Here is a 27,925-nt window from a genome sequence, read left to right as displayed (position 1 = left end):
AGGCCTACCTTCAAACTCAGTGCCTCTTTGCTTGACATCATGGGAAAATCTAAATAAATCAGCCAAGACCTCAGAAAAACAATTGTAGACCTCCACAAGTCTGCTTCATCCTTGGGAGCAATTTCCAAATGCCTGAAGGTACCACGTTCATCTGTACAAACAATAGCACGCAAGTATAAACACCATGGGACCATGCAGCCGTCATACTGCTCAGGAAGGAGACGCGTTCTGTCTCCTAGAGATGAACGTACTTTGGTGCGAAAAGTGCAAATCAATCCCAGAACAACAGCGAATTACCTTGTGAAGATGCTGGAGGAAACAGGTACAAAAGTATCTATATCCACAGTAAAACGAGTCCTATATCGACATAACCTGAAAGACCGCTCAGCAAGGAAGAAGCCACTGCTCCAAAACCGCCATAAAAAAGCCAGACTACAGTTTGCAACTGCACATGGGGACAAAGATCGTACTTTTTGGAGAAATGTCCTCTGGTCTGATGAAACAAAAATATAACTGTTTGGCCATAATGACCAGTGTTATGTTTGGAGGAAAAAGGGGGTTGCTTGCAAGCCGAAGAACACCATCCCAACCGTGAAGCAAGGGGGTGGCAGAATCATACTGTGGGGGTGCTTTGCTGCAGGAGGGACTGAAGCACTTCACAAAATAGATGGCATCATGAGGAACTAAAATTATGTGGCTATATCGAAGCAACATCTCAAGACATCAGTCAGGAAGTTAAAGCTTGGTCGCAAATGGGTCTTCCAAATGAACAATGACCCCAAGCATACTTCCAATGTTGTGGCAAAATGGCTTAAGGACAACAAAGTCAAGTTATTGGAGTGGCCATCACAAAGCCCTGACCTCAATCCTATAGAAAATGTTTGGGCAGAACTGAAAAAGCGTGTGTGAGCAAGGAGGCCTACAAACCTGACTCAGTTACACCAGCTATGTCAGGAGGAATGGGCCAAAATTCACCCAACTTATTGTGGGAAGCTTGTGGAAGGCTACCTGACACGTTTGACCCAATTTAAACAATTTAAAGGCAATGGTACCAAATACTAATTGAGTGCATGTAAACTTCTGACCCACTGGGAATGTGATGAAAGAAATAAAAGCTGAAATAAATAATTCTCTCTACTATTATTCTGACATTTCACATTCTTAAAATAAAGTGGTGATCCTAACTGACCTAAGACAGGGAATTTTTACTAGGATTAAATGTCAGAAATTGTGAAAAACTGAGTTTAAATGTATTTGGCTAAGGTGTGTGTAAACTTCCAACTTCAACTGTATATGTTTTAATAGAGACAAGCTAAAAAATAAGTGAAAATGGACAAATTATCCAATGGATTGTTAATTTTCGGGTTAAAAAGTGGTGCGCCATGTCTCAATCCTTGTGAACATCATGGGTAAGCTCTGGGCATCGTCTTTCAAACAAATGACAAGCAACATCTAGCCACGTTTTATATGAGAGCTAACAGCATTGTGTGGCTAGCATTGCTGTTTTCAGGTCACTGTTAAAATGTCACAAAATTGCTTTTAAATAAACTTCTGGATGAACTCCTGGTGGTTGTGGCATTATGGCTTTAGACACCGTGGAACACCTTGCTTTAGACACAGGAATTTGTACTGACACAAACACCTTGACAGATGTAATCTACTCTCACCCACAGAGACCATTTCAAACGTGACTCTGAGGGCCAACGTCATTGATCTAGTGGAACTGAAAGACACTGCCATTTTCACCTGCTCTGTGTCCTCTGGCTCCTCCCCCCTCTCTTAACACTGGCTGAATGGCAGCTCTGAGGTCACAGACAGATATGGAATTCAGCTGGTGATGGAGGCCGTACTCTCACCATAGCCAATGTGACCCGGTATTACCAGGGGCCATACAAGTGTATTGTGGCCAACCCCGTCAGTAGTGAACCCAGCCAGAATCTAACCCTCACCATCAGCTGTGAGTCTCTAACCTGCATATCTAACTTATCTACATGCATTTATGTAAACGTTGTTTACCTTTCACCATATAGTTCACGTACAGTACTGTAGCCATCTCTTGATTTTGCTTCCTGCAGTACCTGTCTGCATAACTGTAACTGCTTAAGAATAACTACACATATTGCTAATAACATCAGATTCTTAGGTTACAGCGTTATTGCCTGTTCTGTATATCATTAACACCTGCTTATGGCATGTCTTAATGTTTATTTTATTTGATCACTTCATCCTTTTGCCCCTAAGCTGTTGCTTATATTTCCATTGAATCCAGCCTCCCTACTGTATGTGTTGGGTGGCTGATTTCTGGTGATGGGACACTTAAGCTAGCTAGATGATACACTAATGATAACATGACACATCTTAAATGGGTGACTTGAACATGGTCTAGAAAGTATATTTAATGCTGGTGTTAAACATGGTCCATTCATGGCAGATGGACCAGAAAACACAAGAATGAAGGTGACCCCTCTAGATGTGCTGTATGGATCAGGGTCAAACCTCACTCTGTCCTGCTCAGCTGAATCCAGTCCTCCTGCCCAGTTTCAGTGGGCTCTGAATGGAACACTGCTGTACAATATAGGACCAGAACTCAGTCTGGAGAACATCCAGGCCAGTCAGAGTGGTAGCTACAGCTGCTGGGCCCATAATACCAGAACCCTGAGGTACCAGATATCTGAGCCCTCTGACATCACTGTGCTGGGTAAGTGGCAAAAAGGAGACAGAGATGGAGACAGTCATGGGAGGAAAGAGAGAGACTGGTTTTGGGGTTTCATGGCTGAACTGACTGAAATGTTTGTGAGGTTTGCGCTCCAGTCCTAGAGACACCTTTTTCCTTTTCCTTCCAATGTGTACATTTGGCGGGTAGCCTTCTTCTCTATGTAGTAGAACAGATAGTCTCTTTCAACAGAGATACAACACATGAAAAGAGAGATCTATGAGTGGAATGTGAAACAAAGCAGATGGCATTGGATTATTAGCTGATACTGTACTGAATACTGTATATGGGTTATTCCAAGCAGGGTTGGTTGCTGTGGTTGCGAGGACATTTTCTGTATGAGCATTGTATGTAGTAGCTGGCCACTGCTCTGTCATGCAGTGAGGAAAAAGCAAACCACATAATCATCCCTTTGTTACCATTCAATGGCCTTGTGAATAGTTTCCATGTGAGGAGGATGAACAGATAATGAAGGAGATGTTGTCTTAGCTTTGAGATCTCTTACACATCGATTAGACTTCTAACCTTAATCATTCATTCACATTTTTCATATACCGTGTGCAGGCCTACTTTATCATGAACAAACTTTATAGTGTTGCATGTCATTATTCATTTCACGTGTGCTCATCGTGTCTTCAGGAAACTGTTACTGGTTGACAAGATAATATACTATCTACATTATAATATAGACTACAATCTGTATTATCAAACCAACCTATCTGATTCATAATATAACCATTATCCTTCACAGAACCAATATCTGGTGCTATCATAACAACTTCCCCAAATCCTCCAATCATCGAGGGGAATTCTGTCACCTTAACATGTGATGCTTCTGGCTCCATCATCAGCAGAGAGTGGATGAAGGATGGTCAGCTTCTGTCTGCTGGTGGCAACATGATCATCTCTGAGGATAAGAGAGAGCTGTCCATAAACCCTGTGAAGAGAACAGACAGTGGAGAATACCTGTGTAGAGTCAGCAACCCCATCAGCACCGCTGATGCTAAACACGATCTCATTGTAAACTGTAAGTAGGCCTACTCTGCTATAAACCTGGGGTTACAATTACTGTGTTTTAACTGCTGTTGTTTCTTGCATTAGAATCTGACAGTCACAGTGTAAATGCTGGATATGCAAGATATTACAGAGTAAATCTATGGATATATACAGGGGCGCAACATTCACTGAGGACGGGGGGGAGATGTCCTCCCCATTTTTGTCCCCCAAAGTTTTATTATTGGAATGTGATACAAAACCTGGCTGGGTGTGCTTTAGGACCATGTGGAAGCCTCTGAGCAGTTAGGTAGACTGTTTGGAGTGTTTATCCCACTTCTAAAACCAAAGTTGCGCCCCTAAATATAAATAACAGTTTGAGTGTGTAACATCACATTGATTACCAACTAACAAACACATGGCTACCTCTAATTGGAACTGGTGATCTCTGTGTTACAGATGGACCTGATGGTATGGAAATCAACGGTCCATCTGAAATAGAAGTAGGACAGAAGTTTACATTGACCTGCTCTGCTGACTCCAACCCCCCTGCTAGTTACACCTGGATGCTCAATGGAACAGAGATACCTGGACATTCACCTGAGTTCACTAAAGAGAAGAGTGAATACTCTGACATTGGGGATTACACCTGTACAGCAACAAATGATGTCACTAGAAACAAAACATATGTGGTCCATAAACTGTCAGTAAAAGGTAAAGTTAGCTGAAGCTTTGAAGACAATATGAGATAGTAAATAGATAGTAATTACATTTTCGATGCAAGATTATTTACTCATATATTACTTTTGCATTCCAAACTTGTTTTCAAATAGTGTCTTTAGTTGTCGTTGTTGTGTTGTAATTGTTACCCAGATGTACTGTATTGTGCAGTACTTCCTGTTCACTGTGTAGCCTTTCATCTCTGCATGGTTCTTTCTCTGGTCTCTGCAGTGGAGGACTATTTATCACCAGGTCTGCCTGCTGGTGCCATCGCTGGTATTGTGATTGGAGTATTGCTGGTTGTAGGAGGGGCAGTTGGTGTTGCAGTGTTCTTCATCAGGAAAAATGGGTGAGTAAAAAAAACTTTTCAGTCAAACAAGTGTATTTTCTATCACTTCAGTTAATAGCAAATGTAGGCTCTGTTTTCACATAGATTAAAACTGGTCACAAAGAGGGCCTGGTTGTATTTCAAAAGCACTGTAAACTGTCAAAAGCATGTAATATTCTGTTCTTATAATTTTCTAAATAGCAACCTTTCAATGTTTATTTCTTGTTTTATGTAGAACCAATGCTGAGCCAATGCATCAAGGAGGTAAGCATACTGTATCTCCAATCTTACAGGTTGCTATGGTATATCTAATTAATAATGGTTTTAAAATCATTGTTTACTCTACATGTATGTTTAGTGAATTAGCAGACACTATTATCAAGAGCGACTTACAGTTTCCACAAATAAATTAAATGGATTCAGACAAATTACATGATATAGTACCACTATGACTTAATAATGTAACCACTAATGCTTAATAATGTAATAATGCTTATGCAAACAAATGCAGACAAGATAGCATCCTCTATACAACCCTTTACTATTTGTCTGTCTCTTATAGGCTCTCAACAACCAGTATATGAGGACCTATCACCTGTATATGAGAACACAAGACAAAATCAATCTCCACCTCTACCCCAGACAGTAAGTAAGCCCTGGTCACCTGGGATGTCTCTGCATGTCTGTATTCTACTACAGTCGTACTGTAATAAACCAGATGAATTTGCTTGACAAAAAGTTATGTATGCAATGACTGTTTGCCTATGAAAGTGTTATCCATGAAGTTTTAGTTTTGACTTAATTACAGCTATACAGTCTCTGGCCTATTTAGGTTATTAATTAACATATGATCGCTGTAAAAGTTTATTTAGGACTTTGAGGTTTCTTATTTTGTCATGGCAACTCAGTGGAGGCTGCTGAGGGGAGGATGGCTCATAATAATGACTGGAATGGCATCAATGAAATGGTATCAAACACATCAAAGATGTGGTTTCCATGTGTTTGATATCATTCCATTGACTCCTTTCAAGCCATTAATATGAGCCGTCCTCCCCTCAGCAGCCTCAACTGTGGCAACTGTTGGTGTGGCTGTTGACTTCTATGTACTGCCTTTTTAAATTTAAGCTTTATCCCAAATAATGAAATGCAGGACTTCAAGAGTACATATGATACTAGGATAATGGTAAGTTTGTGCTAGACCACACGGTGACTGTAATATTGTAAAAACAATTGATTTACACTACCTGTCAAAAGTTTTAGAATATCTACTCATTCCAGGGTTTCTTTATTTTTAATATTTTCTACATTGTAGAATAATAGTAAAGATATCAAAACGATGAAATAACACATATGGAATCATGTAGTAACCAAAAAAGTGTTAAACAAATCCAAATATATTTATATTTGAGTTTCTTCAAATAGCCACCCTTTGCCTTGATGACAGCTTTGCACACTCTTGGCATTCTCTCAACCAGCTTTTCCAACAGTCTTGAAGGAGTTCCCACATATGCTGAGCACTTGTTGGCTGCTTTTCCTTCACTGTGGTCCGACTCATCCCAAACCATCTCAATTTGGTTGAGGTCGGGAGATTGTGGAGGCCAGGTCATCTGATGCAGCACTCCATCACTCTCCTTCTTGGTAAAATAGCCCTTACACAGCCTGGAGGTGTGTTGGGTCATTGTCCTGTTGAAAAACAAATGACAGTCCCACTAAGCCCAAACCAGATGGGATGGCGTATCGCTGCAGAATGCTGTGGTAGCCATGCTGGTTAAGTGTGCCTTGAATTCTAAATAAATCACAGACAGTGTCACCAGCAAAGCACCCGCACACCATAACACCTCCTCCTCCATGCTTTACGGTGGGAAATACACATGCAGAGGTAATCCGTTCACCCACACCACGTCTCACAAAGACACAGCGGTTGGAACCAAAAATCTCCAATTTGGACTCCAGACCAAAGGACACATTTCCCCCAGTCTAATGTCCATTGCTCGTGTTTCTTGGCCCAAGCAGGTCTCTTCTTTTTATTGGTGTCCTTTATTAGTGGTTTCTTTGCAGCAATTCGGTCATGAAGGCCTGATTCACGAATGATCTGTTTAGTGTGTTATCACACTATTGGTGTGTCTTGGCAGTGTCTTCGGCCGTGCCGGCTGTAGCACGAAGCGAGCTAACTAGCCGTTTTTTCGAACAGAGTCAGAGTCAACACAATAGCCATTGTGTGCCGGGTGTAGCACGAAGCTAGCTAGCTAGCCGTTCTTCAAACAAAGTCAACACAGTGGCCATTGCTAGCTACCCAACACGACCAGCTAACTGTACGGAAGTAGCTAAATACAATATACTTGTCCTAGCTAGCCAACGTTTAATCATTGCTGCGTCATGAAAGGAACTTGACACAGACACGAATGATCTGTTTAGTGTGTTATCACACTATTGGTGGTTTGTTGTGACCAAGTGTTGGTGCTAAACTGTGTGTTACTGGATGCTAGCATGCTAGTTAGCTAGTTAACACACTATTGGTGGTTTGTTGTGACCAAGTGTTGGTGCTAAACTGTGTGTTAAACTGTGTGTTATTGGATGCTAGCATGCTAGTTAGCTATGGTGTCATAGTTAGCTAGCTGAATAAAGTGGGTTGAGTCTATTCCTTTAAACATTGAACCGCTGTGGTTCACAACAATTCTGATTTCTAAAGGTGGAAGTTGGGAGAGTTTTTGTTCGGGTGGTTCAGTGAAACAATTTTAGTTTCTGAGGTAGAAGTTTTTGGTGAGGGAGGCCCTGCTCTCTCCTCTCCCAGATGCTTAGCTCATTTCATTCCGATCTCCTCTGCATTTTTGTAGCCATTTGCTACAGCCTGTCAACTATGCCTCTGCCTATCCCTGTTCTCTCCTCTCTGCACAGGCTACACAAACGCACCACACCGCGCGGCTGCTGCCTCTCTAACCTGGTGGTCCCTGCACGCACCCCACACCTGGAGTTCCAGGTCGCAGGCAGCCTCTGGAACTGCCGTTCTGCTGCCAACAAAGCTGACTTCATCCCAGCCTATGCCAACCTCCAGTCCCTCGACTTCCTGGCGCTGACGGAAACATGGATCACCACTGAAAACACTGCTACTCCTACTGCTCTCTCCTCGTCTGACCATGTGTTCTCGCATACCCCGAGAGCATCTGGTCAGAGGGGTGGTGGTACAGGAATCCTCATCTCTCCCAAGTGGACATTCTCAATTTTTCCCCTAACCCATCTGTCTATCTCCTCATTTGAATTCCATGCTGTCACAGTCACTAGCCCATTTAAGCTTAATATCCTTGTCATCTATCGCCCTCCAGGTTCCCTTGGAGAGTTCATCAATGAGCTTGACGCCTTGATAAGTTCCTTTCCTGAGGATGGCTCACCCCTCACAGTTTTGGGGGATTTCAACCTCCCTATGTCCACATTTGACTCATTTCTCTCTGCCTCCTTCTTTCCACTCCTCTCCTCTTTTGACCTCACCCTCTCACCGTCCCCCCCTACTCACAAGGCAGGCAATACGCTTGACCTCATCTTCACTAGATGCTGCTCCTCTACTAATCTCACTGCAACTCCCCTCCATGTCTCCGACCACTACTTTGTTTCCTTTTCTCTCTCGCTCTCCTCCCACACTACTCACTCTGCCCCTACACAGATGGTAATGCGCCGCCGCAACCTTCGCTCTCTCTCTCCCACTACTCTCTCCTCTTCCATCCTATCATCTCTTCCCTCTGCTCAATCCTTCTCCCTCCAATCTCCTGATTCTGCCTCCTCAACCCTCCTCTCCTCCCTTTCTGCATCCTTTGACTCTCTGTGTCCCCTATCCTCCCGGCCGGCTCGGTCCTCCCCTCCAGCTCCGTGGTTTGATGACTCATTGCGAGCTCACAGAACAGAGCTCCGGGCAGCGGAGCGGAAATGGAAGAAAACTAAACTCCCTGCCGACCTGGCATCTTTTCACTCCCTCCTCTCTACATTTTCTTCATCTGTTTCTGCTGCTAAGGCCACCTTCTACCACTCTAAATTCCAAGCATCTGCCTCTAACCCTAGGAAGCTCTTTGCCACATTTCCCCCCCCCCCCCCCTCCTCTCTCTCTGTGGATGACTTCGTCAACCACTTTGAAAAGAAGGTTGACGACATCCGATCCTCGTTTGTTAAGTCTAATGACACTGCTGGTCCTGCTCACACTGCCCTACCCTATGCTTTGACTTCTTTCTCCCCTCTCTCTCCAGATAAAATCCTGCGACTTGTGACTGCAGGCCGCCCAACAACCTGCCCGCTTGACCCCATCCCCTCCTCCCTTCTCCAGACCATCTCCGGTGACCTTCTCCCCTACCTCACCTCGCTGATCAACTCATCCTTGACCGCTGGCCATGTCCCTTCCGTCTTCAAGAGAGCGAGAGTTGCTCCCCTTCTCAAAAAACCAACACTCGACCCCACTGATGTCAACAACTACAGACCAGTATCCCTTCTTTCTTTTCTTTCCAAAACTATTGAGCGTGCCGTCTTTAGCCAACTCTCTTGCTATCTCTCTCAGAATGACCTTCTTGATCCAAACCAATCAGGTTTCAGGACTGGTCATTCAACTGAGACTGCTCTTCTCTGTGTCACGGAGACTCTCCGCACTGCTAAAGCTAACTCTCTCTCCTCTGCTCTTGTCCTTCTAGACCTGTCTGCTGCCTTTGATACTGTGAACCATCAGATCCTCCTCTCCACCCTCTCCGAGCTGGGCATCTCCGGCGCGGCTCACTCCTGGATTGCGTCCTACCTGACCGGTCGCTCCTACCAAGTGGCGTGGCGAGAAGCTGTCTCCGCACCACGTGCTCTCACCACTGGTGTCCCCCAGGGCTCAGTTCTAGGCCCTCTCCTTTTCTCCCTATACACCAAGTCACTTGGCTCTGTCATATCCTCACATGGTCTCTCCTATCATTGCTACGCTGACGATACACAACTAATCTTCTCCTTTCCCCCTTCTGATAACCAGGTGGCGAATCGCATCTCTGCATGTCTGGCAGACATATCAGTATGGATGACGGATCACCACCTCAAGCTGAACCCTGGCAAGACGGAGCTGCTCTTCCTCCCGGGGAAGGACTGCCCGTTCCATGATCTCGCCATCACGGTTGACAACTCCGCTGTGTCCTCCTCCCAGAGTGCGAAGAGCCTAGGCGTGACCCTGGACAACACCCTGTCGTTCTCCGCCAACATCAAGGCGGTGACCCGCTCCTGCAGGTTCATGCTCTACAACATTCGGAGAGTACGACCCTGCCTTACACAGGAAGCGGCACAGGTCCTAATCCAGGCACTTGTCATCTCCCGTCTGGACTACTGCAACTCGCTGTTGGCTGGCCTCCCTGCCTGTGCCATTAAACCCCTACAACTCATCCAGAATGCCGCAGCCCGTCTGGTGTTCAACCTTCCCAAGTTCTCTCACGTCACCCCCCTCCTCCGCACACTCCACTGGCTTCCAGTTGAAGCTCGCATCCGCTACAAGACCATGGTGCTTGCCTATGGAGCAGTGAGGGGAACGGCACCTCTGTACCTTCAGGCTCTGATCAGTCCCTACACCCAAACGAGGGCATTGCGTTCATCCACCTCTGGCCTGCTGGCTCCCCTTCCTCTGCGGAAGCATAGTTCCCGCTCAGCCCAGTCAAAACTGTTCGCTGCTCTGGCACCCCAATGGTGGAACAAGCTCCCTCACGACGCCAGGACAGCGGAGTCACTCACCACCTTCCGGAGACATTTGAAACCCCACCTCTTTAAGGAATACCTGGGATAGGATAAAGTAATCCTTCTACCCCCCCCCCCCCCCCAAATTGTAAAGTGGTTATCCCACTGGCTATAGGGTGAACGCACCAATTTGTGAGTCGCTCTGGCTAAGAGCGTCTGCTAAATGACGTTAATGTGCCCTTGAGCAAGGCACTTAACCCTAATTGCTCCTGTAAGTCGCTCTGGATAAGAGCGTCTGCTAAATGACTAAAATGTAAAATGTAATTCACACAGTCTCCTCTGAACAGTTGATGTTGAGATGTGTCTTTTACTTGAACTCTGTGAAGCATTTATTTGGGCTGCAATTTCTGAGGCTGGTAACTCTAATGAACGTATCTTCTGCAGCAGAGGTAACTGGGTCTTCCATTCATGTGGCGGTCCTCATGAGAGCCAGTTTCATCATAGCGCTTGATGGTTTTTGTGACTGCACTTGAAAAAACTCTCAAAGTTCTTGACATTTTCCGGATTGACTTTCAAGTCTTAAAGTAATGATGGACTGTCATTTCTCTTCACTTATTTGAGCTGTTCTTGCCATAATATGGATTTGGTATTTTACCAAATAGGGCTATCTTCTGTATACCACCCCCTACCTTGTCACAACTCAACTGATTGGCTCAAACGCATTAAGAAGGAAAGAAATTCCACAAATTAACTTTTAAGAAGGCACATCTGTTAATTGAAATGCATTCCAGGTGACTACCTCATGAAGCTGGTTGAGAGAATACCAAGAGTGTGCAAAGCTGTCATCAAGGCAAAGGGTGGCTATTTGAAGAATATAAAATATAAAATATATTTTGATTTGTTTAACACTTTCTTGGTTACTACATGATTCCATATATGTTATTTTATGGTTTTGATGTATTCACTATTATTTTACAATGTAGAAAATAGTAAAAATAAAGAAAAACCCTTGAATGAGTAGGTGTTCTAAAACTTTTGACCGGTAGTGTATGTGTTATATGTTAAATGGAATTTATGCCGTATTATAGCTGATAAATGGAAGTTAATGTTCCTTTCTTTTCTCCCTTACCTTCAATCTAACAGTAAGAGAAGTCAATGGAAAATACCTCCATTCAACCACCATTCTCCAGTGAGTTCCATCATTAACACATAGAACACCTGCATGATAACACCCAGTGTGGATCTGTAATATAATGCACATAATCAATACATTTATCTTATATTTGATTGTCTGCTTTATTGTGTAGTTTGTTATCAAAGTATATAACACATTATATACTGTAAATTTGCAATATGAAGCGTAATGTGGGTTCTGTAATGCTTTATTGTGTAGTTTGTTATGAAAGTATATAACACATTATGTACTGTAAATTTGCAATATGAAGCGTAATGTGGGTTCTGTAATGTTAACAATGTAATGTAAACAGTCATAAGTATTTACAGGACACTGTATTGTGAAGTGTGTAGCCAAAAAGGCAAAGAAGCTGGAGTAGTTTATTGCTTTTCATGATGAATGATTAATTAAGATTGACATCTATTTCTCCATCAAGTCTGTTGTTCTTCGTCTCATGTGTGACCAGTAATATGTTGATATGACCTGATGACATTCAGTTAATTCATTCCTACAAAGCTGGGTGTTGGTTCTAAGTGATCAGTGATGTAGTGGAGGGTATACACAGGTATATGCCGTATACCCACTTATTTTTCAGTGGGCATTGCGTATACTCACTTCTTAAACCCCACTGATACATATCAAAGAAGTGTATTGGAGGTATACACTGTATCAATAAATAGGGCTGATGGAACAGATCGGAATGTTTAGCTTAAAATGTTGATAAACTATTATTTCTTCACATTTTAGGCGCAGCAATGTACACTTAAGTGATAATGCCCTCGAAGCCAGTGTTTCGAGGATATATTGGCACGGGTACCAATATGTCCTCCAAACACCGGCTTTGAGGGCATTATCACTTTTATACAACGGGTTACCAACATATTCAAATAATGATTGACATATTTTCATTAAAAATATTATTTTATTTATTCATACTATTTCATCCTTTCACAAGATATAGACCCGACACAAATCTAGGGATGCTACCCAAGCCGGCTGGTCGTTCGTGCTATCGGTTCGGTTGTTAGAGACGCGACCCAGTCGTTCAGTCTTTTCGTTCTGTATCTATGGACGCAACCTAATCTTTCGTTCTAAATGTTCCATTGCCATACTGGCTGGCAACGTTGTTATCCCTTGCTTGCTAGCTAGCCAACTATGGCTAACTTACAGTCACGTCAAAAAGTGCAGCCAGAATAACAGCAAAGTAGCCGCATTTGCACTTGTTTAAGCTGTTTTCTAGTGACATTTATTTGCATACAGCTAATGAGGCGCCATTTTGCCTGGCATAGAAAATGTGTTCACTCCTCAGGACACTGTTGTTCAGAGGAGCTAGCCAACAACACAGCTAACACAATCACTTCAAACTGAAGCTGGAAAGACTGCAAACTAGCTGCATTTCATTTCGTTTGACCTTTTTTCAACTGACATTTCTTTGTATATATCCATAGAAATTATGCTAACTGATTCATGATTTCGACTGGCTGAGAAACGCTGCCTGCCTGTCTGTCTCGTCCCGACTCCCGACATATTCATTACTATGGGACAGCGGGAGATCAAATTTGAATATTGAAACAATGTTGCAAATGTCAGAGAGACAGACAGGTTTATACAAATCTCCGCTGTTGAAAACTAAATGTTAGTCTAAAAGAAATGTGAAATAATGTCTAGATGCTTTTTATAGTGGAGATCAAGTTGCTTGGCTGGGCTGATGAGACAGTGGATTGCGTGGTCAGTTGGAACATAGAAAACACCATTCTAAAATGCACACCTCACATGCACGCGGTTTCACGGACAGAGCTGAACATATCTATTAGAAAGAGGGGGATTTAAAGATGCAACAACTATCATAGGATGCTAATATGATTAGGATAATGGGTTTGGCTGCTAGACAATGAAAGAAAGTTGAAAGAAAACCAATAGAACAGCAGAACGAATGTGAGTAAGCCTTTATGAAAAATAATTGCCTCAAAGTTTCTATGTTGGGATTTTGGCTATAAGATAGTTTGAAGCAAGGTAAGACAAGCCTCATAATATGAAGTAAAAAATCCAGGTTTCAAACAACAACAAAAATATAGTGATACGAATTATAGGCCTAACTGTCTTCTGGTAGATCGAAAAGCTTTCCCAAAAACCTTATCTATTTAAATGTTAACTAGGTACAAAGTATCCCATGCCTACCTGTCAGAATGATATCATGATGACTATTTGCATCAATCCAGTTGCAATTTATATTCTGAACTCCATCTAATGTGCTACAGAAACATTGCTAATCAAACAATAGTGCTAGGTGCCTGCACACTTGAATTAAAGGGTAACTACATTTCTTAGATTTTTCCCAGACATCAAGAGTGGTCTCCTGATGTTGTTTAAACACTGTTATCAACTTAGAACATAAACATTTTGTTGTTTATCTGTAAAATAAAGTGTGACCTTAATAACAAAAACCAAAAAATTGGGGAATGTCTGAAACCTGTGATTTTCTGACTCAGTTTATCTGTTTCAATAGTAGGCCTGCTATTAGCCTTCTGCACAGTACAGCTTGGGTTGGCCTGACTTTGAAAGACCAATGTAGGATTAATAATTTTAGGTAATTCAGAGTGTATGTCAATGTTTCTCATATGAGTTTTTGCACAGGGCGCCTTTCCTTCTCCAGCACCACTACAACACTGTAAGTGATCCTATAGTGATGTCAGTGCTAGAGAAGGAGTATAAACTATTATTATATACACTGAACAAAAAAAATAATGCAACATGCAACAATTTCAAAGGTTTTACTGAGTTATAGTTGTCGTGACATGACTTTTAACATTAATCTGAAGACTGTTATTGCTCTAATTAATTAACTATGTTCAATTGTTACCCGATTAAATTAATCATGTAACAATTAACTCAGGATTTGGGACACCACGAGAGCAGTTGTTTAAAGAGTTACCATCTCCCGAATTAAACTCTAGAAGGTCTTTACCCATCACATCGATAAACAGTCAACTTATTAATCATAACCTCGTATCATATCATCATTCTGAACATCGTAACCTCCTTGCATCTGCAAAAACCTGAGCCTTACATATGATTCAGTACTACAGAAATTGGTTTAATTATTTATTTAGCTAATGAAATGGTGCTCCCGAGTGGCACAGCGGTCTAAGGCACTGCATCTCAGCGGTAGAGGTGTCACTACAGACCCTTGTTCAATTCCAGGCTGTTTCACAATCCGGCCATGATTGGGGGTCCAATAGGGCGGCGCACATTTGGCCCAGCGTCATCCAGGTTTGGCCAGGGTAGGCCATCATTGTAAATAAGAATTTGTTCTTAACTAACAGTTAAATAATGGTAACACAGGATAAACATACACACTTAATACATTAAAAACAGGTCCCTAGTGGACTAACAACAACATGACTGCTTGTTACAAAAGAGGGAGAGAGACGGATAAATAATATTGGAACTTATTTTAACTATTCTCCTCTACAGAAACCATATACTTTGCACATGAATCGCCTCCCTCTTTGAGTAAGAAATCATGAATGTATTTACGTGCAAATGCCTTGGTTCGCCGTGTATCTCTCGGTGGACAGGGTCTCCCTGGAAAGGGAGTTGGGCCTTCTCGCGGCACGCTTGTAAGGCTCTGATTGTCCAAAAAGGTCCAACCAGTCTTCTACTGTTGTTCTCCTCTGTAGCTGTCCGGTATCCGTTGACTTGTCATCTAGTCCTGAACAGAACTACAGAATTGATTTTCCTTCCATTCGCTCTTGAAGTTGCTTCTTGTATCGATGGTTCCCCAGTGGGGTGATGAGAGTAGTGTAACAGGATGGTTTGAGCAGATTAATTGGATGGGCCTACTTAAATTCCCTTTCGAAGATACTTTACTTAGGACAGCTAATAAGCCTTACCAGTGATTGTCCGGGAGGGGAGTTTATTCTATCCACCTCGTGTTGAGATTCAAAGTTACAACCATTTTAAACGTGTAGCTCCCGCTTCACGCTTTTCTGGTCTGATATGTTAATTCTTTTTTTTTTTTTTTTTTTTTGGGGGGGGGAATGGATCAGCTTAATATTGCAGATAGATTGTATCTTCTATCAATGTAATTGTCTGCATCACTTCCAATCCCCCATGTTTTTTTTTATTTTTTATATATATATATTCCCCTTTATTACTTTTCAACCCCACCATCCTTTCCCTACTTGGAGTAAATTAGTGAACAACAACGCCCAGGCCTCTACTTCCGGTCTATACTTACTATCTACACCTTATGGACAGAGTTAATTTTACAATAATTCTATATATATATATATATATATATATATATATATATATATATATATATATATATATATATATATATATATATATATATATATTTATTGATTTTTTTGCTCCTGAACTTCTTCTACTCTCAACCTCTCCGATCATTTTCATGATGTCCATCCGGTTTGCTTCTAAATGCCATATCTTTCTAACTGTGCTCTTTCCCAAAAGCTCCCAACATACAACCAATATACTTATTATGGACACAGTATGCTTACATTATTAGCTATCTTTGTTATTATTTGTTGTTATTTGTTATTAGTCCCATCCTTCAACTCTATTCAATACCTCCCATCTATCTCTTAACACCATCCATATAGGATTTCTATTTGCCATATATATTTCAACCGTACTGTGATGTTTTACAAAAGTTCTGAACCTTTCTATTCTCATTGCTTCTACAGATTGTGAATTAAAAATCAACATTTTTGCTAAAAGTATTATTATATTATTGATTGATTGACTATGACTTTTCAGATCACCCAGTAATGCTATCTGCAAGGTTAGTTCCAGGTAAATATTGCAATCCTTTAGCCATTCCTGGACCTGTGTCCAAAAACAAGCTACAAATGGACAGAACCAAAACAAATGATCTAATGATTCTATCTCTTCACAGCAAAATCTGCAGAGCTGGGAAGATTGTATCCCCCATATAAATAACATTCTATTGGTAGCAAGAATTTTATATAATAATTTAAATTGAAATATTCTAATTTTTGAATCCGGTGTCGTTTTGCGTGTCAGTTCATAAACACTATGCCATGGGATCGGTACGTCAAAGATCTCTTCCCAACTATTTTGCAATCTATATGGGACGGCTGTCAATCCTTTGATCCTTAAGTGAAACTGATATACTTTTTTATTTATCACAGTTTTCCTTAACCAATTATGTTCTTTAATGAAAGGCCGACAGACAAGTTCCTTACTTTCTCCCCCTTCAACTTTCCTCTTCCACTTTTGCGGTAAGGCTGCAATTATTTGGTTGTAATTTTGGGTAGAGCAGACATTTCCATATGTTTTTGTTAGCTGCATGTGCGACATAACTCCACCAGTCCTACCGATGATATCATTTACGAAGGTTATACCTTTTTTAAACATTCTGTCAAAAAATAAAGTTTTTTTTTCAATTAGTATATTTGAATTTAACCACAATATTTGTTGCATTATTTGTTCTGTCGTTTCTGGAGGATTAAATTGAAATTGCAACCAACTTTCTATGGCTTGTTTTAGAAATAGTGACATTTGGGAGATTATTTCCTTTTCAAATAACTGAAAGTGAGAGGTTGTAATCTGAATAAAGGGAAAAAGGCCTTTCTTGAACAGTGGGTGAGACAATCTTACTAATTTGCTTGAGAACCAGTTCGGATTTAAGTATAGCTTTTGGATGACTGAAGATTTTAGTGATAGGTCTAATGCTTTAATATTTAATAATTTCTGTCCTCCGAATTCATATTCATTATATAAATATGCTCTTTTAATTTTGTCTGGCTTGCCGTTCCAAATAAAATTGAATATTTTTTTCTCATATAATTTAAAAAACTGTTTGCTAGGCGTAGGCAAGACCATAAGCAAATAGGTAAACTGGGATAATACTAAAGAGTTAATCAGGGTGATTTTTCCACAAATTGACAGGTATTTTCCTTTCCATGGTAGTAAGATCTTATCTATTTTTGCTAACTTTCTATTAAAATTTATTGAAGTGAGATCATTTATTTCCTTTGGGATATGTATTCCGAGTATATCCACATCAGCATCAGACCATTTTATTGGTAAACTACATGGTAATGTAAAAATTGTATTTTTTAGTGATCCAATACGTAATATAGTACATTTGTCATAATTTGGTTTTAATCCAGAGAGGTTAGAAAATGTATCTAGATCCTCTATGAGGCTGTGGAGGGATTCTAGTTGTGGATCTAAAAGAAAACATGAATCATCTGCGTACAATGACACCTTTGTTTTTAAGCCCTGTATTTCTAATCCTCTGATATTATTATTGGATCTGATTTTAATAGCTAACATCTCGATGGCCACAATAAATAGATATGCCGATAGTGGACAACCTTGTTTCACTCCTCTTGACAGTTTAAAACTTTCTGAGAAATAGCCATTATTTACTATTTTACACCTAGGGTTACTATACATGATTTTGACCCATTTTATAAGAGATTCTCCAAAATTGAAATGCTCCAGGCATTTATATATAAATTCCAGTCGAACTTTATCAAATGCCTTTTCGAAGTCTGCTATGAATAGCAGGCCTGGTTTCCCATATTTTCCATAGTGTTCTATTGTTTCCAATACTTGCCTTATATTATCTCCAATGTATCTTCCATGTAAAAAACCTGTCTGATTAGAATGAATAATATCCGACAATACCTTTTTAATTCTATGCGCTATACATTTTGCTAGGATTTTTGCATCACAACACTGAAGTGTAAGGGGCCTCCAATTTTGTAAATGGACTGGATCTTGTTATATTGGATATGTTAATGGACTGGATATGTTAATTATTAATCCATAATTTTATACAGTTTGTTCAAAAGGGCGGTTCCGTCTGACACGCTCTCTGACCTCACTCAGGGGCGTGACTTGTCACTGTGCAAAGTTTATATAAAACAATCTCTTATGGCCCCTAAAATCACATCCCTCTCTTCACAAAAAAACGTTCATTATTTTTCATATTTCATGCACAACGCATCAGATGGAAACTTCGTACACGTAGTGGGTATACTTTCCAAGTTACAGTATTTCCTTTATAACATTTTTAATGACATCACAAAATAATGAACCAAACAACATTAGTGTTCTTTACATCGCCTCTGACCATTCCCCACGTTCCATGTTAGAAATATTGTTCCAGTATTCGCTTTAGAACGTGTTAGAGTTTCGGTGGGAAAAGTATGTGAAACAAAGGCACATTCCTCTGGTTAACATTGGAGAGGGAGAGCCATATCTTCTTCCCTTGATTTACGACTGGGTGTGAGCTGTCAACCCCCCACCAGTTCCCTCCTACCCCCCCTCTGTGGGTGAGAGGGGGTCTGATTGAAGTTATTCATTGCAAACCTGATCTGACCTATTTGGATCCTCATAGGACAGTCATGACACAGTTCATATAAGGAAATCAGTCAATTTAAATGAATTCATTAGGCGCTAATCTATGGATTTCACATGACTGGGAATACGGACATGCATTGTTAGTCACAGATACCTTAAAAAAACAAGGTAGGGGCGTGGATCAGAAAACCAGTCAGTATCTGGTGTGACCACCATTTACCTCATGCAGCACGACACATCTCCTTCTCATAAAGTTGATCAGGCTGTGCGAGGTTGGTGGATATTGGCAGGAACTGGAACACGCTGTCGTACATGCCGAGCCAGAGCATCCCAAACATGCTCAATGGGTGACATGTCTGTTGATTATGCAGGCCATGGAAGAACTGGGACATTTCCAGCTTCCAGGAATTGGGGCCATGCATTATCATGCTGAAACATGAGGTGATGGCGGCGGATGAATGGACAACAATGGGCCTCAGGATCTCGTCACTGTATCTCTGTGCATTCAAATTGCCATCAATAAAATGCAATTGTGTTCGTTGTCCGTAGCTTATGCCTGCCCATTCCATAAACCCACCGCCAAACCGCTCGCCCACATGTCTGCCATCTTCCCGGTTCAGTTGATACAGAGATTAATTAGTGAAGAGCACACTTCTCCAGCATGCCAGTGGCCAGTCAGGTCAAGACCCTGGTAAGGACGACGAGCACGCAGATGAGCTTTTTCATATTTTTTTTATATATACATAATATTTTTATTCATAATGAATGAAAGATAACATTTAAAGACATTGTAAATTTTATCCCCTTTTTGGGTAATTGTTCTGTTGAAAACAAATGATAGTCCCATTAAGCGCAAACCAGATGGGATGGCGTATCGCTGCAGAAAGCTATGGTAGCCATGCTGGTTAAGTGTGCCTTGAATTCTAAATAAATCACTGACAGTATCCCCAGCAAAGCACCATTACATCTCCTCCTCCGTGCTTCACGGTGGGAACCACAAATGCAGAGATCATCCGTTCACCTACTCTGCTTCTCACAAAGACACAGCGGTTGGAACCAAAAATCTCTAATTTGGACTCATCAGACCAAAGGACAGATTTCCACCGGTCTAATGTCCATTGCTCGTGTTTCTTGGCCCAAGCAATTTTCTTCTTCTTATTGGTGTCCTTCAGTAGTTTTTTCTTTGCAGAAATTCGACCATGAAGGCCTGATTCACACAATCTGCTCTGAACAGTTGATGTTGAGATGTGTCTGTTACTCTGTGAAGCATTTATTTGGGCTGCAATTTCTGAGGCTGGTAACTCTAATGAACTTATCCTCTGCAGCAGAGGTACCTCTGGGTCTTCCTTTCCTGTGGCGGTCCTCATGAGAGCCAGTTTCATCATAGCGCTTTATGGTTTTTGCGACTGCACTTCAAGAAACTTTAAAAGTTCATGACATTTTCCGGATTGACTGACCTTCATGTCTTAAAGTAATGATGGACTGTTGTTTCTCTTTGCTTATTTGAGCTGTTCTTGCCATAATATGGACTTGGTCTTTTACCAAATAGGTATATCTTCTGTATACCACCCTTACCTTTTCACAACACAACTGATTGTCTCAAACGCATTAAGAAGGAAATAAATTCCACAAATTAACTTTTAACAAGGCACACCTGTTAATTGAAATGTATTCCAGGTGACTACCTCTTGAAGCTGGTTGAGAGAATGCCAAGAGTGTGCAAAGCTGTCATCAAGGCAAAGGGTGGCTACTTTGAAGATTATCTACATGATTCCATATGTGTTATTTCATAGTTTTGATGTCTTCACGATTAATTTACAATGTAGAAAATAGTAAAAAATTAAGAAAAACCCTTGAATGAGCAGGTGTTCTAAAACTTTTGACCAGTAGTGTATTTTCCCAAAAAATTATGAGGGATTGGAAGTGATGCAGACAATTACATTTATGGAAGCTACAATCTATCTGCAATATTAAAGCTGATCTACCCCCTAAAAAATAAAAATAAAACAAATAAGATAAGGGCCAAGTTAGCAGCCAACACTGATCTAATGTCATAAGTGCACACACCACAAACATCAATTTACACACTGTTTACAATTAGAGTATTTAGAACACCCACAGTCCTCTACATGAGATTGTGCTGCTGATGCCAAGTCCCATAGCAGTCTCTTTCTGCTGTGAAGCAGAGGGTAACAGCACAAGTAGTGCAGGTGATGGGAGATTTCTTGTGGCATAGAGTACAACGACGCCTTCCTGCTGCGCTCTTTTGACCCTGAGGCACATTCAGGTCTGCAGTTATGTATTTTGGCTGGGCGGGGGTGGGTGTGGAGCCAGAGACAGCAGCAGGGGTCAGGCTGGAGGAATGGAGGGATGGAGGACTTGAATGTGATCTCTTTGGAGTTGGCTCCCAGAGGACATCTGAGTCTCTACCACTATTGACAATTAAAAAAAATTCAGTTAGAACTCAAGTTCACTATTACTTATTTTATTTAACCTTTATTTTAGCAAGGGTTGAGCCCTGCATCAATACTTTTACAGATGAGCCCTGCATTATACAAATACACAACACATACAGTGGGGGAAAAAAGTATTTAGTCAGCCAGCAATTGTGCAATTTCTCCCACGTAAAAAGATGAGAGAGGCCTGTAATTTTCATCATAGGTACACGTCAACTATGACAGACAAAATGAGAAGGAAAAAAAAAATCTAAACACATTGTAGGATTTTTTATGAATTTATTTGCAGATTATGGTGGAAAATAAGTATTTGGTCATAACAAAAGTTTCTCAATACTTTGTTATATACCCTTTGTTGGCAATGACACAGGTCAAACGTTTTCTGTAAGTCTTCACAAGGTTTTCACACACTGTTGCTGGTATTTTGGCCCATTCCTCCATGCAGATCTCCTCTAGAACAGTGATGTTTTGGGGCTGTCGCTGGGCAACACAGACTTTCAACTCCCTCCAAAGATTTTCTATGGGATTGAGATCTGGAGACTGGCTAGGCCACTCCAGGACCTTGAAATGCTTCTTACGAAGCCACTCCTTCGTTGCCCGGGCGGTGTGTTTGGGATCATTGTCATGCTCAAAAACCCAGCCATGTTTCATCTTCAATGCCCTTGCTGATGGAAGGAGGTTTTCACTCAAAATCTCACGATACATGGCCCCATTCATTCTTTCCTTTACACGGATCAGTCGTCCTGGTCCCTTTGCAGAAAAACAGCCCCAAAGCATGATGTTTCCACCCCCATGCTTCACAGTAGGTATAGTGTTCTTTGGATGCAACTCAGCATTCTTTGTCCTCCAAACACAACGAGTTGAGTTTTTACCAAAAAGTTATATTTTGGTTTCATCTGACCATATGACATTCTCCCAATCCTCTTCTGGATCATCCAAATGCACTCTAGCAAACTTCAGATGGGCCTGGACATGTACTGGCTTAAGCAGGGGGACACGTCTGGCACTGCAGGATTTGAGTCCCTGGCGGCGTAGTGTGTTACTGATGGTAGGCTTTGTTACTTTGGTCCCAGCTCTCTGCAGGTCATTCACTAGGTCCCCCCGTGTGGTTCTGGGATTTTTGCTCACCGTTCTTGTGATCATTTTGACCCCACGGGGTGAGATCTTGTGTGGAGCCCCAGATCGAGGGAGATTATCAGTGGTCTCGTATGTCTTCCATTTCCTAATAATTGCTCCCACAGTTGATTTCTTCAAACCAAGCTGCTTACCTATTGCAGATTCAGTCTTCCCAGCCTGGTGCAGGTCTACAATTTTGTTTCTGGTGTCCTTTGACAGCTCTTTGTTCTTGGCCATAGTGGAGTTTGGAGTGTGACTGTTTGAGGTTGTGGACAGGTGTCTTTTATACTGTTAACAAGTTCAAACAGGTGCCATTAATACAGGTAACGAGTGGAGGACAGAGGAGCCTCTTAAAGAATAAGTTACAGGTCTGTGAGAGGCAGAAATCTTGCTTGTTTGTAGGTGACCAAATACTTATTTTCCACCATAATTTGCAAATAAATTCATAAAAAATCCTACAATGTGATTTTCTGGATTTATTTTCCTCATTTTGTCTGTCATAGTTGACGTGTACCTATGATGAAAATTACTGGCCTCTCTCATCTTTTTAAGTGGGAGAACTTGCACAATTGGTGGCTGACTAAATACTTTTTTCCCCCCACTGTATTTCCCTCATTAAAATGCAAATCAATTTATAACATTTTTGACATGCGTTTTTCTGGATTTTTTTGTTGTTATTCTGTCTCTCACTGTTCAAATAAACCTACCATTAGACTGATCATTTCTTTGTCATTGGGAAAACGTACAAAATCAGCAGGGGATCAAATGCTTTTTTTCCCCTCACTGTATGCTGTATATAGAAATCCAATAAAAAATATCTCATACAGTGGCGGCTCCTGAAAAAATTCTCAGGGGGGGCAATTTTTCTGATGATTTAGGTGACCTACACACATTTTTAAAAAGATATGTCCAGCAACAACATGAAGACAGGGGCAGCATATAAGTCAATACCAGACGCATTTATTGACTGATCTGGGGAGATGGATTCCAGTTTCTGTGACAGATTATAAATAATCTCTGATGCCTTTGTTATATTAGCTTTTGGTTGAATGTACACAACGGTAACAAACAATTGGGGGAACTCACGGGGCAGATAGTAAGGTCGCAGTGACACAGAAAGCAGTTCAATGTCGGGGGTACAGAGTCGCTCTCTTACCAGGATCGATTTACAAGCAGGCAGACGTCCCCGCCGTGAAGTTTCCCTGTGACTGTCAGATCGCGGTCCGCTCTGACCAGGGTGAAGCCGGCCGGCTCCACTTCTCTGTCCGGGACTCTGTCATCCAGCCAAGTCTCAGTAAATGCCAGCAAACAGGCCTCCCGATATTCGTGTTGGAAGCGCAGATTCGCTGACAACTCATCCGCTTTCCCCCTCAGTGACTGGGCATTAATCAGCAAGGTGGTGGGTAAGGGAAGTTTGTTCTTAATTTTTTAAAAGTCGTTGTCTGATTCCCCCGCGTTTTCCACGTTTGCATTTGGGTTTGTAATCCACTCGCAGACAATCAGGTATTAGATGGGCCATTGGGATATCCATCGCGTTCGTATTTGAGTTGCATTGTAGTAAAAACTCCCTGCTGTATTGGATTCCGCTGCCAGCAGCGTTTTCATTATTTAGTCCGTTCGTAGCGGGTATGTACACGATCAACAAGATCAGTCCAAAACCCACCACTGGAAATCCATGGTTGGCAGAATGTTTGTAAACTAAGTGTACAAATTAAAAACATAAAATAACGCCACTAAGTGTACAAATTAAAAACATAAGATAACGCCACACCAAACGCCACACACACTGCAGGTCGCAACAGAGACGCTGCTACCCGCTCTTTTCTTAGTTACGTTCATGGTTACGTTACGTATGACGAAAGCGCGTAAGTGCAAGCCCTCAGAAACCCATAGAGATTGTATTGAAAGCTCTGAAATTTGAAAAAAATAGATTTTACATGGGAGTCTATGACAGACTTCTGGGCGATTTTCAACCTGACTGAAATCGCCCCAAAAGGGGGGGGGGGGCCATTTGAAGCACAACTTTAGCCTGATTGGACATTTAGTGGCAGACAACACTGATAACTACTGTTGCCGTGATATAATTGATTAGAAAAAAAATCCCTTCCTTTTCCCGTTTGGCAGTGCGTCGCCCATATCGCCCTATTGAACACACCGCCCCTGATCTCATATGAACATGCAACCATTTAAACAACTGCATTAGCATGAGAAGCAAAAACATATTTTACTTACTGATCTAAAAGTGGATATTTTCCTTCCAAAAACATTTCATTTTGAATAAAAACTGTGCTCACTCAGAGTCCTCATCCATTCGTTCTGTGTCACTCTCCCGGTCGAATTTCTGCAATAATGTCATCCAAATGTGTATACTTGGACTTCGATTGAGCTTTTCCACTCTTAGTAGCCATTTTCCGTTTTGGGAAAGTTTGTAAAAGAGAACGTAAACTACAGTGCATCCTGTTTTTTCCCACGTAAACTACAGTGCATCCCTTGAGAACGAACACTGTTGCGCACAGCTCTAGCATGATGGCTGTTTGTCATACAAAGGGCGTTCACATACTACTGTAAAGCCCAGCTCATTGGCTATCTAGCTAGCTATGTTTCAAAACAATAGGTGGGCATTGGACCAAGACACTGACAATCAAGTGAACACCGCTTGTCTCATTGGCACGTAATGATGGCTTACCTTCATGGGCTAATTGACGTATTGTGTAGCCAATACGTAATGTAGAATGATGAAACATGTTTGGTTGCCTTCTAGAGTGTCTGAGGATTGCACAGAAACCGATCTTGACCAGGTTAAGTAAAGTTTTGCCGATTCGATTTCATAAATATTTTTGTTGCAAGTTGAAAGAGTCGGAATTCATGCAAAACGCTGTATACAACATGGATCGTATTAGGATATAAAAATGTAAACTATAATACATTTAATCTCTGGGACCCTCAGGATGACAAATCAGAGCAAGATTACTGAATATAAGGACATTATTTACAGTCAGAGGTGAATGTATCAAACCAGTTGCCTCGATAAATGTGTTTTGTTGTTGAGCACTATCCTCAAACAATAGCATGGTATTTTATCGCTGTAATAGCTACTGTAAATTGGACACTGCAGTTAGATTAACAATCATTTAAGCTTTCAGATGATATAAGACATGTCTATGTCCTGGAAAGTTGGCTGTTGTTTACAACGCCATTCTAGTCAAATATCGCATATTGAGCAACAACTGCCCGATTTTGGGACAATGATCCAGTAGAAGTTATTAATTAATTATACTCTGGTATTGAATATGGTTCTGTCATTAATTTGCTTTGGAACAGCTGTTTTTGAATAGTTGTTTTCTTCAAGTGGCTTAAATTACTAATGAATCAAGCCTGCCTACTTTTGCTGGCAGATGCTGTTGATGGGGTTACTCAACTAGATCTACACTGAGTATACACACCTGCTCTTTACATGACATAGACTGACCAGGTAAAAGTTATGATCCCTTGTTGATGTCACTTGTTAAATCCACTTCAATCAGTGTAGATGCAGGGGAGGAGCCTTGAGAAAACTGAGACATGGATTATGTAAATTATGTGTGCCATTCAGAGGGTGGAATGGGCAAGAAAAAATATTTAAGTGCCTTTGAACGTGGTATGGTAGTAGGTTCCAGGTGCACAGGTTTGTGCCAAGAACTGCAACGCTGCTGGGTTTTTCACGTTCAACAGTTTCCTGTGTTTCAATAATGATCCACCACCCAAAGGACATCCAGCCAATTTGACACAACTGTGGGAAGCATTGGAGTCTACATGGGCCAGCATCCCTGTTGAACGCTTAAACGCCATGTAGAGTCCATGTCCCGACGAATTGAGGGTTTGAGGTTTGTATAAGCCCTTGCAAGGTTTTTGAGAACACAGTATTTAAAAGTTATTGTTGGTGGAATGGAACCTGCTCATTGGTCAGTCATGTGAATGAGGAACGAGTATGAGAAATTTCGCCTTTCAGGCCTTGTGAATATCGACATGCTATACTACGCAGAATCATTTCCACACTTTCTTCCCACCAAAAAAACATTTTGTTACCTTTGTCATTAATCATTTTCCACCTGTTCTGTTTGTGCTGATAGGAAACAGTTACTGCATGGCAAGACTAAAACACATTTTTTAAACTCTTTTTACAGAACCAATATCAGGTGCTACCATCACTAGTACCCCACAACCTCCAATCATCGAGGGGAGATCTGTCACCTTAACCTGTGATGCTTCTGGCTCCATCATCACCGGAGAGTGGATGAAGGATGATCAGCCTCTGTCGGATGGTGGCAATGTTTTCTTCTCTGTTGATAAAAAGAGAGTATCTATCAGTCCTGTTAATAAAGGTGACTCTGGGAAATACCTGTGTAAACTCACCAACCCCCTCAGCTCTGCTAAGGCTGAATACAGTCTGACTGTACACCGTAAGTAGTCTGCTATAAGCATGTTCCCACGGGGGGCCAGTATAAAAAAAATATGTATTCACTAACTGTAAGTCGCTCTGGATAAGAGCGTCTGCTAAATGACTAAAAATGTAAAATGTAAAAATGTAATGTTATTACTCACAGAATTAATGCTTTTGAAAATAATTGCTGAGAGTAATTGTGTGAGAATGCATTCTACTAGTAATATGTGGATAATGCTCACTAACAGTATCACACTTGTATTTTATGACTTATAATTTATGAATGAACACATACAAATGTTAACATTTCATGTTCATTGTGTGTAGTCTTTCTCTCATCTCTGGTTCTCTCCCTGGTCTCTGCAGCGGAGAGATATGTAACACCACTTTCTGCTGGTGCCATCGCTGGGATTGTTATTGGAGAATTGTTGGTTGTGGGAGGGGCAGTTGGTGTGGCAGTCTTCTTCATCGTGAAAAAGGGGTGAATAAAATGTATTTGTTCTTTCAAACTTCAGACTAAGGTTACTCTTTGCAAATATGTTTTCTGTCAGTGTAGGCACAATTCTGGTATAGGGGTATGACTTTGTTTTATTAATGTTAGTGATCACAATTTGAATAGCACTATTAATGTATGGTTTCACAGATAATTATATAATTTTTTAAAAATCTGTGACATTTCAATATGTATTTTTCATTGTATACAGAGCCAAGTCCTCTAACCCAATGCAACGAGGAGGTGAGCATGTATAACCATTATGATATCTATATAAGAATTCATTGCAAGTGTTTCTTCCATCCTCTGAGAAATGCCAAGACGGTCAAACTGCAGACAAATAACATGTAATAGTTACAGCTTTATTCATAATATGATAATTGATTGTAGGAAGGTTTAAGGTCATTCTAAATACTGTTGCTGCTCATGTAGAAGACAAAACAGCAGCTCTATACAACCGCTTCTACTTGTGTATCTCTT

General features: G+C 41.1%; 1 protein-coding gene across 1 annotated transcript; it reads left to right on the top strand.

Annotated features, from left to right (window-relative positions):
- Window positions 1–1,876: 1,876 nt before the first annotated feature.
- Window positions 1,877–27,437, top strand: LOC311139360 (cell adhesion molecule CEACAM5-like; the record flags this gene model as incomplete). The annotated part of the gene is made up of 9 exons (XM_084174232.1): window positions 1,877–1,957; window positions 2,432–2,698; window positions 3,465–3,740; window positions 4,166–4,420; window positions 4,658–4,775; window positions 4,990–5,018; window positions 5,317–5,403; window positions 26,696–26,971; window positions 27,319–27,437. Exons 2-9 carry the CDS (start codon window positions 2,452–2,454, stop codon window positions 27,435–27,437), a joined length of 1,407 nt encoding a protein of 468 aa, XP_084030358.1. The 5' UTR covers window positions 1,877–1,957; window positions 2,432–2,451.
- Window positions 27,438–27,925: the final 488 nt, after the last annotated feature.

Source organism: Coregonus lavaretus (genome assembly GCF_964263955.1).
Source record: "Coregonus lavaretus genome assembly, chromosome: 13".
NCBI classification, from domain to species: domain Eukaryota; kingdom Metazoa; phylum Chordata; class Actinopteri; order Salmoniformes; family Salmonidae; genus Coregonus; species Coregonus lavaretus.
The sequence above is the reverse complement of the archived record's forward strand: the minus strand, read 5'-3'. Positions and strand labels throughout refer to the sequence as shown.